The 17,543-nt window shown below is 39.0% G+C and overlaps 1 protein-coding gene across 2 annotated transcripts in view; it reads left to right on the top strand.

The window, feature by feature from the left end:
* The window catches only part of ANO6 (anoctamin 6), a 202,520-nt gene that overhangs the window by 99,096 nt on the left and 85,881 nt on the right, over window positions 1-17,543 (top strand). For both annotated transcript variants that reach the window (XM_060166466.1, XM_060166465.1), the window contains one exon: window positions 12,170-12,298. In XM_060166466.1, the coding sequence (XP_060022449.1) occupies window positions 12,170-12,298 (129 nt within the window). The remainder of the gene's footprint in view (window positions 1-12,169; window positions 12,299-17,543) is intronic.

The raw sequence follows: 17,543 nt of genomic DNA, 5'->3' as shown, positions 1-17,543 counted from the left end.
ATCCAGGTACTCAATGGTCAAGATTTAATAAAGTTAGTAATTGTTACAGCTTCATCAAGAACATTCCTAAGTGAAGTGACTTTTTTACTGTGAGTAGGTGGTGGTGAACAATACGATGATGACTCATATAGTTTGGTGCCACTGCTGAGTTGTGCTAATAAGATGCTGGAAGTTTTTACCCACCGTGGCTTCTGTACCATCATTGCAGATGTTAACACAATGAGAAAAAGGAATAACATCATAGTATTATTATAAAAATGTTTGTGACCTCATGGGCCCCCCGAAAGGGTCTTAGGAATCCCCGGAGGTCCACAGAACACACATGCATTGGTACAGACAGTAGTCTGGTGAGGGAAAAAGAAACATGAACCCAGTTGTTAGGAAGGCTGCATGAGAGAAGAACTGAGCTAGACCTCGGAGGAGAATTAAAATTTGGATAGGTGGGAAAGAGAAAGGGTGGTGGTTTCAGGAGGGGAAATCATGTGAGCAAAGGAGGAGAGGCAGGAAGCAGCATGATACAGTCAAACGCTGATGAGAAAGCATGGTGGGGTTGGAGGGTTAGGAATGGGGAGTGATAGTAAATAAAATGTGAGATATAATCAGATTATGAAACATCTGAATACCTATCTGAAAAGTTTGCATTTTCTCCAAAGGGCACTCGGAGAAACTGAAGGTTTTTGAATCCTGTGAGTTGAACATGTTGATTTAGGAACATCCATATGTATATATATATATAAATTGAATTGGCAAACAGGACAACTGGATGCAAGGAGACGGATTGGGATATTAATTGTAATCTAATTAGTGAAGGTCAAGAGCACAGACTAGGGTGATAGCAATAGATGTAGCAGTGAAATGCAGACTAATTGCTTCAAAGGTAGAAGCAATATGAGAACTAAAGACTAAAAAGTCAAAGATTACCAGTATATTATATTTTATAACCCCAGTTCCTTGCTAAGGTCATTGTCTGTTAGGGAAATGGACAAAAACTGGGTGTTTCTGTATAAGATCTCACATGAAACTTTTTCCTCCCCCCAAAATCAGAATGCTTCCTTTTTTCTGATAGCAAGGACTGTATCATTGAACACATTTCCTTTTTGCCCTGCTGCCAGGAGGCCTTGTGCCAATGTCATGTTGAAATCACAATTGCAATTGTCCCAATGGTTAGTACATTTCTTCCTCCTACTTTCTCTGGCCCTGATTCTCCATCTCTATTTATTTATTTATTTATAAATTAAGGTATAGTTGGTGTACAGTATAATATGTTACAGGTGTGCAACACAGGTGATTCACAATTTTTAAAGGCTATACTCCATTTACAGTTATTGTAAAATATTGGCTATAGGCCCTGTTTTGTACAATATACCCTTGTAGTTTATTTATTTTATACATAATAGTTTGTACCTCTTAATCCCCTACCCCTTTCTTGTACCCCTCCTTCCCTCTCCCCAGTGGTAACCACTAGTTTGTTCTCTGTATCTCTGAGTCTGTTTCTTTTTTGTTATATTCACTAGTTTATTGTATTTTTAGATTTCACATATAAGTGATATCGTACAGTGTTGGTCTTTCTCTGTCTGACTTACTTCACTTAGCGTAATACCCTCCAAGTCCATCCATGTTGTTGCAAGTGGCAAAATTTCATTCTTTTTTTTATCTCTGTCTCAATTTATAATTCATTCTGTTTGATGCCAGATGTCATAAGACCTCTTTCGAAAGAGATTGTGGGAAGGGGATAATGTATTCACCCTTAACCATATTTTATTCATTTCTGGGATGGGACCCTTTGCTTCAATCACAGTTTACTCAGAACCTGAAGAAAGCTAAAAAGCCTCTGACATCCCAAACCAAAGCACCAAGGCTTAATTTCAAAGAACCTCAACAGATTCAGTTAATCTGGTTGCCCAATTCAAAGCAGATATAAGCAATAAATAAAAGGGTAGTGGAATACCTATTAAAGACTGGTAAGTTGGTAACAAAAGAAGGGACTCCTCATAATCTGAGTAATGGCAGAGTTCTACAAGATGCAGGTGAAAGTTCCTCATGATTGTAAAGTTTGTGAATGCACTTAACACAGCTAGTTATCCATGAAGAACTGTTTCATGTTGAAATAGAGAACACCAAAAGCTCACATTTATTGAGCTTTTACTGTGTTATAGGCTCTGTGCTATTCCTTTACATGCATCATCTCAATCTTCACAATAATCCTGCATTTCTTTCTGTGATTTCCCCCTTTTATAGGTGAATACATTCAGTTTACAGAGATGAAATACATACACAAAGGCACACACCTAGTTATATGTGACAGAGTTGTGATTTGAACCTAGCTCTGCCGGATACCAAAACCCATGTTCTTTGTTCTTCTTTGGGGCTCTCTTCATTTTTACTTTTTTAATAAGAGCAGTAGTAGTAGTAGTAATACTAGTAGTAATTATGTTCAATATCCTCTCTTTAAGACATCAAAAATTATTATGTACTATATTTGAGAAAATTTTGAGCACAGAAAGGTTGAAGTAACCTTTTAATTAGCATAAAGTTCATCTGAAAACTCATTTCCTCAGAGCATTTTATTTCTTGAAAATTCCCAATAATTGATGGGAGGAAGATTTTTTAAGGTGTTATTTATTATCTGTAGTCAGTTTAACATTTTTGTGCCATTGTTTTAAATGAGTCACTTGGTTTTTTAAATTTTGTTTTGGAAACACCTCTGCATCCTCATTTTGATACCGCAAGGAATAGCTATTCTTGTAAACTGCTTCTTGAGTTTCAAGAGAAAAAGTAACATCTTTATAAGGCATTAACCAACTGATAGGAGTTGTCACAATCCTTTGCTTTGCTGGGCACTAGATGCTCTGATTTTTCTTCTTCTTGCTTTGAATGAGGTTGCAAACATCAATTCCTAGAGAAGTGGTCTGAGAAGATTATGACCAGGGCACATATGGGGACCTAACAGTCCGACAGGCGAATCACAGATGATGACGGGACACTTGTGCTGCAAACCCTGAGCAGCTGAAAATAACTCAGGGCAGTTCTTAGATGGCAAATGGAAACCTCCTGTGAAAGATGAAGAGCTCTCTGGGAATGATGGATTGTAACTGTAAGGGAGTCTGCAAAAGAAGAATTACACAGGAACCCAGTAAGGAGCTGAACACTTGTTGCCTTAGTTACGCCCTCAGTTCTACCTTATGTGTCTTCTTCAGCTCAACAGTCTGAAGAGCAATATCTTGAAACTCCCTTTTCTGTTTATTCTCAGATCATAATCACATTTTGTGAGATTGGCTTTCATTCAAAGCATGAAATCTCAGGGACTGGTAACCCAGGCCCCATGCAACTCAGGTGACTAAGAAAAAGGGGCAGTTTACAGTTATGGATTTGGCGAATGGGAACTACCAGTTAATAATTTGGAGTCATAACCATTTAATTTTCCAAAAACTGAAAATAAATATGCTATTGAAATGAGATTAATTAAGAGGAGCAAGAGGGTAGGTGGAGGGAAACCTATGGTTATGAAGTCAAGCTAAAATGATTGTTCCTTAAGTCTAAGGAGCTTGTGTAGATGGAATAGTGTGAAAGTCCATTAAGTCATGCAGGATTTGGTTGTAGCACTATTATTTTGGTTCTAACTGATTCCAGAATATGAGATCGGGAACTATTTCTTAAAGATCGAAAAATGTCATTTAGGACAACCATCTAGCCTGCGTGGAAAACCTACTGCATAGTCTTCCTCAGGAGGTGATACAAACTGAAAATGCTAATAGGTTCAAAAAAGTTTAAGGTAAATTGGATTGATGTTAAATCCATAGTTCGATATTAAAACAAAGCAAGACACTTTGGGGATATCGAAACCTTAAGAGGTCAGCCTCCAGGAGGATAACCATTCTCAAACAAATGTCCTCGTGCACCACTTGTCTTGTTTCATCACATCCATCACTTTATCATTCCTGACTTTATTGGGAATGTCTTACAGCTTAATCTCACCCACATTTCTTTCACCAGTGTTACCACTACCAGATGAGAACAGTGCAAGCAGATGATGGCTTTTTCTAGAAAAGGGAAAGTAAGAAAACAACCACTATAGGCCTTTTCACATTTTTCCTTTTCTTTTCCTTTTCTTTACTTGTTCGTCTTCTTTTCTACAGATCACCTTTAAGGAAAGCTAAACAAAAGTTTTAAAAATGGTGTACCACCTGTGGGAAAACAGGAAAGCAAAACAAGTTTGAAGTCATGCTAATGCAAATCCCAATCCCAGCTAACTGTGGGTTTAAGGAAAAGTTCGCTCGGAGTCCATCCTCCCTGAGAAGGCTCCAAACTAAGAATCTTCCCGCAATAGAAAGCTTATTATCTTCCCTGGTTACTTAACTCCTTTTAAGGAAGCTTTATTTTAAAGGTCATTTCAAAGTTCTCTTTTCATATTTCCTCTAGCCTCGTTCATAAATTTTAAGAATATAATATTTAAAAACATATGAGAACTCTGTTTGCTAAAACTACTGCTTCCTTGGCACAGGGTAGAGGGAAATATTTAACAATAATTATGCCTGAGGCATTATGTCTCCACCCTCACCCTGTGTTTGAAACATGATGTTCTAATAATAGAACTCTAGAGTTTATTTTAACACAGGCAAAGGGAAACAAAGGCAAACTGCATATACCAAATCAGGAAGCCGTTGGCATGTGAGCATTCCCTCATGAGTATAAAAAAAAAGAAAAGAAAAAAAGAAAGACGAAGAAGCAGCAGCAGCATTTTCATGGCACAGTCTAATATTATTTATAAATGAACTACATCTATTTTTGATGGGAAATGACTGAAAATAGCCAGTTCCACTATTTGGAAACTACTTATAGCCATTTACAAATATAAATTAGCAAGACAATGTCTTTGTTCAGTTTTAATTTCTTTTTTTTTTAACATCTTTATTGAGTATAATTGCTTTACAATGGTGTGTTAGTTTCTGCTTTATAGCAAAGTGAATCAGCTGTACATACACATATATCCCCATATCTCCTCCCTCAGCAAGACAATTTTTTTAGGAATTTGTACATCATGGTTTCCCTGGTGGCACAGTGGTTAAGAATCTGTCTGCCAATGCAGGGAACACAGGTTTGAGCCCTGGTCCAGGAAGATCCCACATGCCACGGAGCAACTAAGCCCGTGCACCATAACTACTGAACCCGTGCGCCTAGAGCCCGTGCTCCGCAACAAGAGAAGCCACCACAGTGAGAGGCCCGAGCACTGCATTGAAGAGTAGCCCCTGCTCAGCGCAGCTAGAGAAAGCCTGTGCGACAATGAAGACTCAACGCAGCCAAAAATAAATTTAAAAAAAAGAATTTGTACATCAGTTTTAAACTTGCAACAGAAATCATTTATAAACTAAATCAGCAGTAAGTTCTATATTCTAAAAAATTATGAGTCAGAATATATACTGATATTTGGTAGTTACACAGGGAGCATGTAAACTGTATTGGAAAGTATGTCCAGGGGCCAGTGACCTTCTCAAACTAGTATCACACATTCCAGTTAAATGTCTACATTTCCAAAAACACGTCAGCACTGTTGAGCCTAGGGCTGGTAGACAGTGCCCTAGAGTATTTCTCTTTTCCTTTTGGGAAGTAACCGTATGGGCTGCTTCTGTGTTACCATTCACCCACTTGCTCCTTTGCCAGCGTGGTCTTTAGTATCTCATGAGTAAAAACCAAGAGAATCTACTGAGAAGGGATTAAATAATAAGATAGTTCAGTTAGGTCAAGAATAGTAATTGGCATTTCAGAAAAGCATTAATTCAATTGGGCAGTACCCATAAATGCTCTCTAATTAAAAGGTGCAAATGAAAAAAAAACGGTATTTTAACTCTCATGGGAAAAGTGAAAAAGAGTGAAATCCAGTGAGGGAAAGGCACTTTCATACTCTGCTGTTGGAAGTGTTCATTTTTATAAATATTTTGGATGACAGTTGAGCAACATATATATCAAAAAACCTCTAAAAGGCTAGGTCCCTTAAAATCTGCTTCTAGAATTTAGCCTAAGAAAATAGTAATTGAACATGTGCACAGATACATATGTGTAAAGATGCTCCTTGCAGCAGTGTTTATAAAAGCAGCAAATTGGAAAGAACTTACATGTTCATCAGTGGAGGAACTGTTTAACTAAATGGTATTGCAGCTACTAAACATGATGGTGCAGAGCTTTTTTTCAAGCTAGAAAAATGGCTGTTTTTAGAAAAGTACGTATAGTATCGTGAATGTGCATGTGTGTTTGTGTGTGCGTGAGAGAGAGAGATCCAAAATATTAAGAAGCTCGGCTTATCTCTGGGAGATGGGATTACATATGACTTTTATTCATTCCTTTATACTTCCCTGTATCTTCAGATTTTTTTTTGTATTGAGTATATATTACTTTTATCAGGAAAAAAAAAGGTATATTTTCCTAAGAAAAAAGCAAACCAAGCTCCTGCTAAATGCAAAGTCTCAGCAGAGAACTCAGGGTGAACAAGACCCGGCCATTGGCCTTCAGAAGCTGAAAGTGTGTTTAACAGAGTAGGGAAGGAGACAGTGTGATTTGTACAAATATTATTCTGGGTCACTCCTAAGTTTACCCTGATTGTCACAGAGTCACCAACAGGGATGTTCTTGGACTCTCTAACAGACTTGGAATCCTCACTTCTAGATACACCTCCTCCTTGAACGAGCAGCTTTTCCACTGCACTTCTTTCCCGCCAGCACGTTCTTGAATGCCCCATCCAAAACACTCTGACGCATATCCCCCAACATGCGATTGACTGAGCTGACTTCCTGTGTGGCTCCCTTGTGCATCCATGTACTTCTCCTTATCCCTGGTACTAACGTGTTACTTCCTTTTCTCCCACCCCTGCTTCTCATAATACTAATCTTTCTACCTTCAGCATTCAGCCTTGCATGCCTGCAGTTCTTGGCATTTTTCTTTGTACTTTGTATTTTCTCACTATCAAGTGTTCTTACAGGCCGAGGAGGTGATCTGAATAAAAGGAATAAAAATTGATGTAGTCTCTGCTATCCCTTGCAGTAATTTTGCACACTTTATAAAGAAAAAAATGTTCCACTATCTCTTATGCCTTGAACCCGCCTGGACTCTGCTACAGTTAGGGAAAACACTAGAATATATCTCATTTATAACTGCGTGACATATAAATAAATTTTCATTATGTTCTATATTTCATGGGATCTAAATATTTACATAAAGGCTCTTGCTTCTAAATGTTTGTTTCCCTAAAACTTGCGATATACAGGGATTCAAGGTTTACTGAAAAACAGAAAATCCTATATCTTCACTTCAGTTTTTCGCTATAATTAAAGTTTTCTTTTTTTCCTGTTTTGTTCTTCCTGGAATTAACTACTTTGTTTTGCTAGTCTTGAAGACCGCAGAGAGCCACATGTGTTTTCCACATTCACATATCAGTTGCTCTTTAATTATGTGAGTGTTTTGATATTGTTTGTTTTTCATAGTGTAATTCCTCAACTATCATTGTTAGACAGTAAGACTTTTTGTGTCCTGCTTTCTGTAGAGGTTGAGACCACTAATCCAAATAAGCCTGGAACACTCTCTAATCTCATAGTAAATGACAGCCCTAACAGGGGCAGGAATAAACTGTTTGGAAATTCTCTAGAATTTTTTAATCTGATACAATCAGATAATATCACTTGCTGTCCAAGGCAAGTTTCCAACATCCTTACGCACAAATGAGAGTTTGAGCAGACATCCCAAACTGATTGCTTTGTATCCAGATCTTGGACAAATCATTTAAAATTTGCATCTTAAACTCTAGGAGTAGATGCCTCTATTGTGAAATGGGACTTCCAATCTTGATTTTGCAGGGTTTATTTGAGGACACATTTTGTTTATTTGAGGACACTTGAGAAGTGTGAGTCTGGACACATGTTGAGCAGCAAGTTCTTTCCTGGACTCACCAAGTGCTGATGCCAGGGATTCCAGGAGGGTGCTTAGTGAGATGGGCTGCTCATCTCTAACTGACCTAAATGCCATGGAGCAGTTACACCCAGGCAGCTGTTTCCGCAGATCCTTTCCTTCCCTAGCCCTTCTTTCTCCACCCGGAAGACAAGCCTCACCATTATGTAATCATCATGTGACCCTTCATGTACCCAAAGCTCCTGTTCAAGGAAAATCCAGATAACTTATGAGAAGTTTTCCTACCAAGTAATTTCAGTCATCCCTTGGTATTCACAGGGCGGTTACCAAAATCTTTGGATGCTCAAGTCCCTTATATAAGATGGTGTAGTAGTTGCATATAATGTATACACATCCTCCCATGTCCTTTGATCATCTCTAGATTACTTATACTACCTAGTACAATGTAAAGGGTATGTAAATTGTTGTGAATACAATGTAAATGTCATGTGAATAGTTGTTGGCACATGGCAAATTCAAGCTTTGCTGTTTGGAACTTTCTGTATTTTTTTTTTTTTTTTTTTTTTTTTTGTCTGACGTTGGTTGAATCCACAAATTCTGGCAGCGTAATTTTGCTGCTTGCATTTTTATCCTGATTTGGTTAAAAGAGCCCTTTGGGCTGTTTTGTTGAAGGAGGTGCCCTACAAATAGAAGGAGGAAGGAAGCCAGCTGAGAGCAGGGAGACCTGGGAAACATCAGCTGGGTACATTACACCCAACCTTTCTTATTCCTTCTCTCCTACACTACTCTGCCAGGAGCTTATTTCTCAGACCTCCCCTGGCTCAGACCAAGCATGTCTCTCTTCCCAAGTGTGAAATGTCAAAGCCAACAGTTAAAGACAGAGGTGGTCAGGTCACTCTTCTGCAATGGTTGGCAGCATTGTTTTTATTTTGATATAATGACAAATGAACATGGATAGTCTTTTTAACCACTGCAGTCTTTAAGTACACCTTTGGGTCAGATTGCTGCAAATGAGTAAATGGACGCTACATTGGTGGAATCTAGCGTCCTCGGAACCAGAGAGGGCAATGGCTATGAACAAATAAAACATATGATAGACTCTAAACTGTAATTAGAAATTTACTTCATATCTTTTCCAGGAAGAAAGAAGTATTAACAGCTAGAGACTCTGCTTACTTCCTTGGCATTAAAGACATTTGCCTAAGACCCTCAGGGTAACAATAAGTTACTCTGATGAGTATAAGAGTTAATAAGTTTCCTAGTGGGGAAGTCAGTAACCATACGTAAGCTCCAATCTCTAAAATGATTTGACCTGATAAATTTTAAACCATCTCTTAAAGTGTTTTTAAACTTAAGCTGCTGAACAGGAAAGATTGGGTTTCAGGGGTTTTTTGTATTTCATCTTGGTGCTATTTGACTTGGTAGAAAAGACTAAAGATGCAATTTTGAGTAGATTTTGAGAGGTCAGGACTAGAATAATCCACCTCTGAACAATCAGTCATTTTGAAGAAAGTTATCAATATTTATCCTAGGAAACTATTAAACTTCACTTCAAAACTTTAGAAGAGGATTTTTTTTTTAATTTTTTTTTAGTTTTTTTGTCATTTCAATACCTGTTGGATGAGTCAGGCCTATACTGGAACTTATAACTGAAAAATCCAGCCTTTTTTTCTTTTCCAAGCAGTACTGTTTTGTTCATAGTTGAGTCTTTCCTATTTGGGCTAGTTCCCTTGTTTGTTAGATATTCTTTCTAGCCCAGCATTTTGTTTCTCCCTTCTCTTCCCAGTCACCTAGTGGAATGTTTTCTGCCAACAGATGGGAAACGTGGATTTCACAGCCATACGAATTTGGCACTCTTTCCCCCGGCACTGCATTCTAATACCATATGAGAGTCTGACCTAGTTATTTCATACAGACAGTCTTGCCAAGCCAGTGGCGTTTTCCTCCAACAAAGGGCCGTGGTCTTCTATCATACAGGAGAGATGTGCATACAGACCTGATTATCTGGGGGCTTGCTGCCAACCCGTGTGGCTGACCAAGGGCTGTGTGGGGAGGAATGCCTGGATCCACGTGCAGATGTGGTTCTTATTCCAGGCCTCATTCTTCAGAACGTGACTTCAGTGAGCTGTCAGATGCCACCAAAGAAAGGCAGCAGAATGTGGGCTCCAGAGAGCAAGCTGCTTTGGACACGTTTCAGACGTCTGTAACAATGACCAGGTTTTCGTGACTATATTCCACCTTACTCCACTTCCCCTTGGCCTCATAGTTTTTTCCTCTACACACGGTTTTCCTCTAGCAACTGCCCAGGTTGTCACCAATAGTAATATCTTCACTGAAAGGAAGAGAAATTGAAGAGAGGAGGGGCCTCAAGAACTCCATGGCTGAAGTGAAAACAACAGGCCTTAGCATTTTTGTATAGCTTTTTTTTAATGTATTTTAAAATTAATTATTTTTAATTGAAATATAGTTGATTTACAGTGTTGTGTTATTTTCAAATGTACACCACAATGATTCGGTGATTTTATATATATATATATATATATATATATATATATATATATATATATATTCTTTTTCAGATTCTTTTCCTTTATAGGTTGTTACAAAATACTGAGTAGAGTTCCCTGTGCTATATAGTAGGTCCTTGTTGGTTATCTGTTTTATATATAGTAGTGTGTATATGTTACTCCCAAAGTCCTAATTTATCCCCCCCCACCCTTTCCCCTTTGGTAACCATAAGCCTGTTTTCTGTGTCTTGTATAGCTTTAAATACTCTTAACGTTTACTGGTTTTAAAGAGCTGAAATTGGAAATAAAAGAATTGGGTGGTAGCCTCAGCCTGGGACACTGATGTGTCTGTTTTTCTGGCCCCTCAGCGTCCCGGCTGGGAAAGGTCTCAGGCCAAGTCACACTGTTAGGCTGCTCTGTGGTAGAAAAGAGGAAAGGAGGGGCAAGTATCAGTTTGTATATGTTTAGCAAAAATATACATCTTCTCAAAAGTGTGAAGAAAACGGGAAACTGGTGGCGGTAAAATAAGGTGATTTGTGTAGTACTAACTGATGCTGAATGAAGAGAAGAATTAATCACATTTAATGATTAAGGGGTTCCACCAAATGACTGCAAAATGCAACCTCCCCATGACTTTTAATGGAAAAAAAATGAAAAATTGAAAAGTATTACTTGTCAGTTAAAAAAATATTCTGATTCTTAAACAACATTCACATAAGCAGTATGACCAGATGTTGGAGAAACACAAACTCAAGCCTTTCCTTAGAGCAAATTAAAACAATTCTATCCAAATCCATAAGGTAATACAGATTGTTTTAAACTGTATTAGGTCTGTGTTCTGCCGTTATGACTTTGTTTTTATGCCATAAGGCTTTTTTTTTTTTTTGCGGTACGCGGGACTCTCATCTCACTGTTGTGGCCTCTCCCGTTGTGGAGCCCAGGCTCCGGACCTGCAGGCTCAGCGGCCATGGCTCACGGGCCCAGCCGCTCCGCGGCACGCGGGATCCTCCCGGACCGGGGCACGAACCTGCGTCCCCTGCATCGGCAGGTGGACTCTCAACCACTGTGCCACCAGGGAAGCCCACGCCATAAGGCTTTTAAGCTCTAAATTAAAGGCTCATTTATTTGTTCTTGTTGCTGGGATTTTTGTTTGTTTGCTTGTTTTTTGCTAGGAGTGAAGGGGTATCTTGTGTGGATTTGGGGACAAATACCAACGACCAGTGTATCTTTTGTGTGTATCAAAGCATTTTCTGGCATTTGTTTAAGGTTATAAAATGATACTTTCTATAAAGTGATGAGGTTCAGAGAGAAGTCATGAAAATTGATGAAAAGGTTAGAAAATATGGTCAAGGTAGGATGAGATTTTCATAAACAGTGCTTTGTCTTAGATTTTTTTCTCTTGTTAAATGAACTTTGGTCCTTCCGATAGGCATCTCTGGTTACTGTGTTCATTTCCAAACTTGGTACTCCTTTTGCTCATCCAGGTGGGAATAATTCTGGGATAACTGTGTTACATTCATAATGCTGATGTTTTCCCATACATTTGTAGAATAATGCTAACTTGCTCAATTCAAGGACTTCTTTCACCAAGAACAGACTATGCTTGCAAAGATCATGTGACCATGCCCTCTTGGTCAAGTAACTAGTTATGGATTTATTTCTCTTTCTCTGTAAACATACTGATGTATCTATTAAAGCTAGAAAATAAACACTTATAAATTGGCACTTTTCAAAAAACTATATTAAAATTTATTTTTCTATCCACACAGGAAGAATTTAATGGAAAACTTGACTCCCTCTTTTTTAATGATGGTCAGCGAAGAATTGACTTTGTTCTAGTGTATGAAGATGAAAGTAGAAAAGAGACCAATAAAAAGGGTTCAAATGAAAAACAAAGGGTAAGTTTTTTATCCCATTTTCTTTTTATTCCTTATAATATTGTGAAATGAAAAAATAAAGTGCTATTTTTATGTAAGCAGGAAAGTGAAACTGGTGTTTGAAATATCATACAACAAACATACCTTCATATTTTCTCTGTTCATCATTCCCTCAAGGTATTGGTAACAGAAAAAAATTTTTTTTTACCTTTTTAAAGTTTGGAACAGAAACTTCCTCAGGCTCTTAAGCTGAAGGCGGACTTTCTTCAGAGGAATGGCACTTTCTATCTGTAGAAGAGATTTACGTTAAAAGCACACTTGGCGATTTGCAACTAGGTATGAAAGGAAGCTGATGATTGACAATGACAGCGAGTGTAGTAACAACCAGCATTCAGGGAGTGCCAACTCATGGATGGTCCGTGCATTTTGCATGCATTTTCTCATTTAATCCTGAGAACAGTCTGTGAGGTGCCTTTTATTTTCATACCATTCTGGATGACAAACTTGATCCATAGGTTAAATGACTGCCCAAGTTCATGGACTCTAGTGTAAGAACCAGTGGAGCTATGGTTCAAACTCTTGTCCTGAATCTCGAACCTGTGCTCTTGGACTCTGACATTCAAATTCTAATTCTGCCGCTGTATTATGTGAAATAATTCTAGTTGAGGTGACACTAGCCTCAGATTACAGTGGCTTAATAAAATAAAAGTTTACTTATTGCTCGTGTCAAACAAATGTGGCATCCCTATTTGGCACAATGGTTTGGGGGTACAGGCAGGGCTTTGTTCCTTGCAGTCGTTCAGGAACCCAGGCTGACACAGAGGCTTTGCCATTTTCAACAGGTAGTTTCTAAGATCATCCTGAGCATCAATAAATGGTGGATGGGATGAGAGAGAGAATGAAGAAAGTACTCGTGCTTCTTTACCTCTTTGGACTGGAACTGACTATATCAGTTGTGTTCACATTCTATTGGTCAGAACTCTGGAAGGTGGAAAGCATAGTTTCTGGCTGGAGAGCCATTTCTCAGTAGGAACTCTATGCTGTGGACGGGGAACATGAGTTTTTGGTGGAGAGCCGCTTGTCTTTGCCACAGCTACCAACTGCCTGTGTGACTTGGATGAATTTTCTTATCAGAATCGTATTTTTTAATTATTTTTGAAATGCCTATTATTTTTCCTTTTTTTTTTTTTTTCCTGTGGTACGCGGGCCTCTTACTGCTGCAGCCTCTCCCGCTGAGGAGCACAGGGTCCGGACGCGCAGGCTCAGCGGCCATGGCTTACGGGCCCAGCAGCTCCGCGGCATGTGGGATCTCCCTGGACCGGGACATGAACCCGTGTCCCCTGCATCGGCAGGTGGACTCTCAACCACTGCGCCACCAGGGAAGCCCCGATTTTTACATTTTGACGTCTCTGAAATCAGGGCACATCTTAAGAAAGGTGTATCATAATTTCATTGGCTGCATTTTTTCTTATTGTTACATAAAATATTGGCTCACTATACAACCAGTGACATCTTAGATTTAGGAAAATGGGAATCCCAGTACCTAGTCCAGAGGATTATGGTTAGGATTAAATAAAACAATTAAATTAAATAGATGTTAATTCTTATACCTTACCTTTTATTTGGGGTTTTCTTAAATGCACTGGTATGAAAAGGCATCACTCTCCTGTTTTTATATAATTTTATCACTAGAGGAAACTAGCTTACAGTGTTTTATCATTTTCCTGTGGACACTAAGATATCTTCTGTGCAGTCATGGTCACCATCATCAAATATTTATTAGGCATCCATATGCCAATGGAACAGAATTGAGCACTATATAAAGTAAGTTAACCAAACCTAATCCATTAAAGTATAGAGGAAACAGTTCTAGTTTTAGATAAGAGCTTCTCTGCCATGGTAAAGGAGTCCTAGAGCCTCTTACATTATTAATAAGGTCTGCATTTGCTTTACACAGAAACAAAGGTCCTGGAGTAACTCTCAAAAATCAAGAGAAAAAAAATCATCATTAATTTTGGCAATTCCTGAACTCATGGCTTGATACACCATGATGCTGGCTTTTGTAAGCTGTGCTTTGAAGTGTTTTGAGTCTCTGTTTATACATACTACTTAATTTAGAATTCAAAGCTCAGCTTTGGAATCACATTTTTATTAATTGGAAAATCATTTGCGCGCTCCATCATACTCCCTGTCAGGACGTATTCAGGATTTAACATAACGCCAAGGAAAGGCAATTTCAAAATTCTTCTTTCTTTGAGAGGGAAAAAAAAAAGTATGTCTAAATCATATTGATTTCCTAAAACAACACCAAGGTTGTCTTTGCCAGGGGCTGATCTAAAAAGTATTGTTAAATTCTTGCTTAGCGGTGGAGAAAGATAGAACCAATAGGGCTATGAGTATTCAAAACATAGAAGAGCAAAAGACTGCATCTGCACATGAGCAAAATGGAAATTATTTTTCTACTCCAAATCTCCAAATATCATGTAACTTTGTCCCCTTATATTAGTGAAAATACCTCCGAACTTCAAACCTCCCTTTAAAAAGCATAAACCATTTACGTTTAGATTACACATGAGGATGATCATAAGTTGTTCCAATAATAAGCGTTTGCTTAGCTAGTACTGCTGTCCGTAGCACAGAATCAGTTTGAATGTTTTTGTTTTGTTTTTTTTTTACTGCAAGTAACAGGAAAACCAAACTCACAATGGCTTAAATGCTAAAAGGAAATAATAATTCTCTCATTTAAGAAATAGCCCGGACATAGGAGCATTTCTGAGTTAGGTAATTTATTGACTTAATGAGGTCATCAGGAATTGAGGTTCATTTCATCCTTCCACCCTGCCATCCTCAAACGTTGGCTGTTCTTAAACTGTCTTCACTTTGTTACGTGATGTTTGCTGCATTTCCAGACATCCAGAGGCAGAAAGAGGGAATGCCCTTTCTCATGGTCCTTTTGAAGGGAGAAGAAAGCTCCCCTCTTCCTTTTACTGTTGACTGTCTATCACAGGTCTGTTCCTAAACCAACTACCGGCAAGACGAATGGAATGACCGTCATTAGCATAGACTAATAAAGACGAGTCTTTCCTCTCTCGAATCACCTGATCACCCAGTATCTAACAAAACCATCAGGCTTTTCTTAGTAATGAAGAAGGAAGAATGGCTGTTGAATAGGCAGCCCCAGCAATGTCTGGCACAGCACATGATTAAATATATATAAATAGGTTTGCTCTATGTTGTGAAGAGCAAAAATGTTTTAAATAAAACAAATTCCCATGTATTTTTCGAACTCAGTTTTGTTAGTCACGCTTTCTTCCATTTCCTTTATCCAAGACTGCTAACCAGTGGCAGAACTGATCGATTCTGAATTTCATTTTGTCTGACACTTGGCCTCCCTTCAAACAGATGTGTTTATGACCAAGTAATGGTATAATGCAGATGATGGTAAAGAGGGTAGAAAGGTCTAGATAGCACAATAACAGTATAAGAAATCCTGAATGTGTTACTATTTATCGATATTTACTTTTTTATCAGCAGAATCCATTCCTAAAAGTTGATGGAAAGTTTATTTCCTTGAAGGTTATGAAAAGTTTATATATGGAATTATAAGTTTGTATTGTATATCTGACCTTAAGAATTCTTTAGTGGATCTGGCCAGTGGAGACTACAGAATAAGAAATTTTCCAAAAAATGAGTGTTGAATTAAATTATATCCAAACTTTCAAATTATGTGAGACAACTGACTAATTGGTTACAGATCCTTTGAGCTTTTTTTAAATTTATTTATTTATTATTTTTGGCTGCGTTGGGTCTTCCTTGCTGCGTGCGGGCTTTCTCTAGTTGCAGCGAGCGGGGGCTGCTCTTCGCTGCGGTGCGCGGGCTTCTCATTGCAGTGGCTTCTCTTGTTGCAGAGCACGGGCTCTAGGCGTGTGGGCTTCAGTGTGGCTGGTGAGCTGTACAGCACAGGCTCAGTAGTTGTGGCACACAGGCCTATTTGCTCTGCGGCATGTGGGATCTTCCCGGACCAGGGCTCGAACCCCTGTACCCTGCCTTGGCAGGTGGATTCTTAACCACTGTGCCACCAGGGAAGCCCCCTTTGAGCTTTTAAAACTGTTGTCCATTGTTTTAGATGACTTTTCATGAGGGTGGAACTCTACCCAGAAGCTAAATGAGATCTCTTTACAAATGGTTAAAAGTTCATCAAAAAGTTCTAATTTGTTGAACACAGTATGTCACTCCATTTATTGAGGTTTTACGTACTTTAGTAAAGTTTTATAATATCTATGAGGATCTTATACATTTTATTAGCTATTATATTAAATTTTTGTTGCTGTTGTCAGACATTCTAAATTGCAGTTTGTGATTGATTATTGTGTGTGTTAAAAAAGAATATTGGGGCTTCCCTGGTGGCGCAGTGGTTGAGAGTCCGCCTGCCGATGCAGGGGACGCGGGTTCGTGCCCCGGTCCGGGAAGATCCCACATGCCACGGAGAGGCTGGGCCCGTGAGCCATGGCCGCTGGGCCTGCGCGTCCGGAGCCTGTGCTCCGCGGCAGGAGAGGCCACAGCAGTGAGAGGCCCGCGTACCGCAAAAAAAATAAAAAAAAAAAAGAATATTGGTTTTTTATAAGTTGTATCTAGTTACCTTGATAAACTTTTTAGTTCTAATAGTTTCTAATGCTTGTTTTAAGTTTTCTCAGAAGACCATATTGTCTACAAGTGACAGTTTTGCTGTACCTTTCTTTATACTTCATTCTTTTTCTTGTCCAAGTGATATGGCTAAGACCTCTTGAATAAAACCAGTAACACATAGTAGTTGTAAGGCCAGCTGGCCCGAGGCAGGGGAACACAATCAGATCCACAGGTTGCATCAGACCGAAACTCTCCGGACCACCCAGTTCCAGAAACTGACCTGGGGACTTTGAACCCAGCCCAGCCTTCCCGCCTTTCGAGGTGCAGGACTAACGGTCCCCCAGGATACCCGAAAAGACCACCAAATAAGGAACACCCTGCGCCCTCCCAGATTCACCACACCCCTTTCCCTTCTTCCCCTATAAAATCTTGCCCAACCCTCGCCCGGGTGCGACTTCTCTGGCCCCTTTCTCTCGGACCAGTGAACCTCACCCGGGAGCGCTCCCTAATAAAGCTCACTTGAAGCTTTCCTCTGTTTCGCGGTGCCATTTGTTAAGATCCGACCTTACAGTAGTCACCACTGTATTCCTGATTTTGATGCAAATGGTTGTAAAATTTCACCATTAAATATCACATTTAC

The sequence above is a fragment of the Lagenorhynchus albirostris genome, chromosome 11 (genome assembly GCF_949774975.1).
Source record: "Lagenorhynchus albirostris chromosome 11, mLagAlb1.1, whole genome shotgun sequence".
Lineage (NCBI taxonomy): Eukaryota > Metazoa > Chordata > Mammalia > Artiodactyla > Delphinidae > Lagenorhynchus > Lagenorhynchus albirostris.
This window is presented reverse-complemented; position numbering and strand designations above follow the sequence as displayed.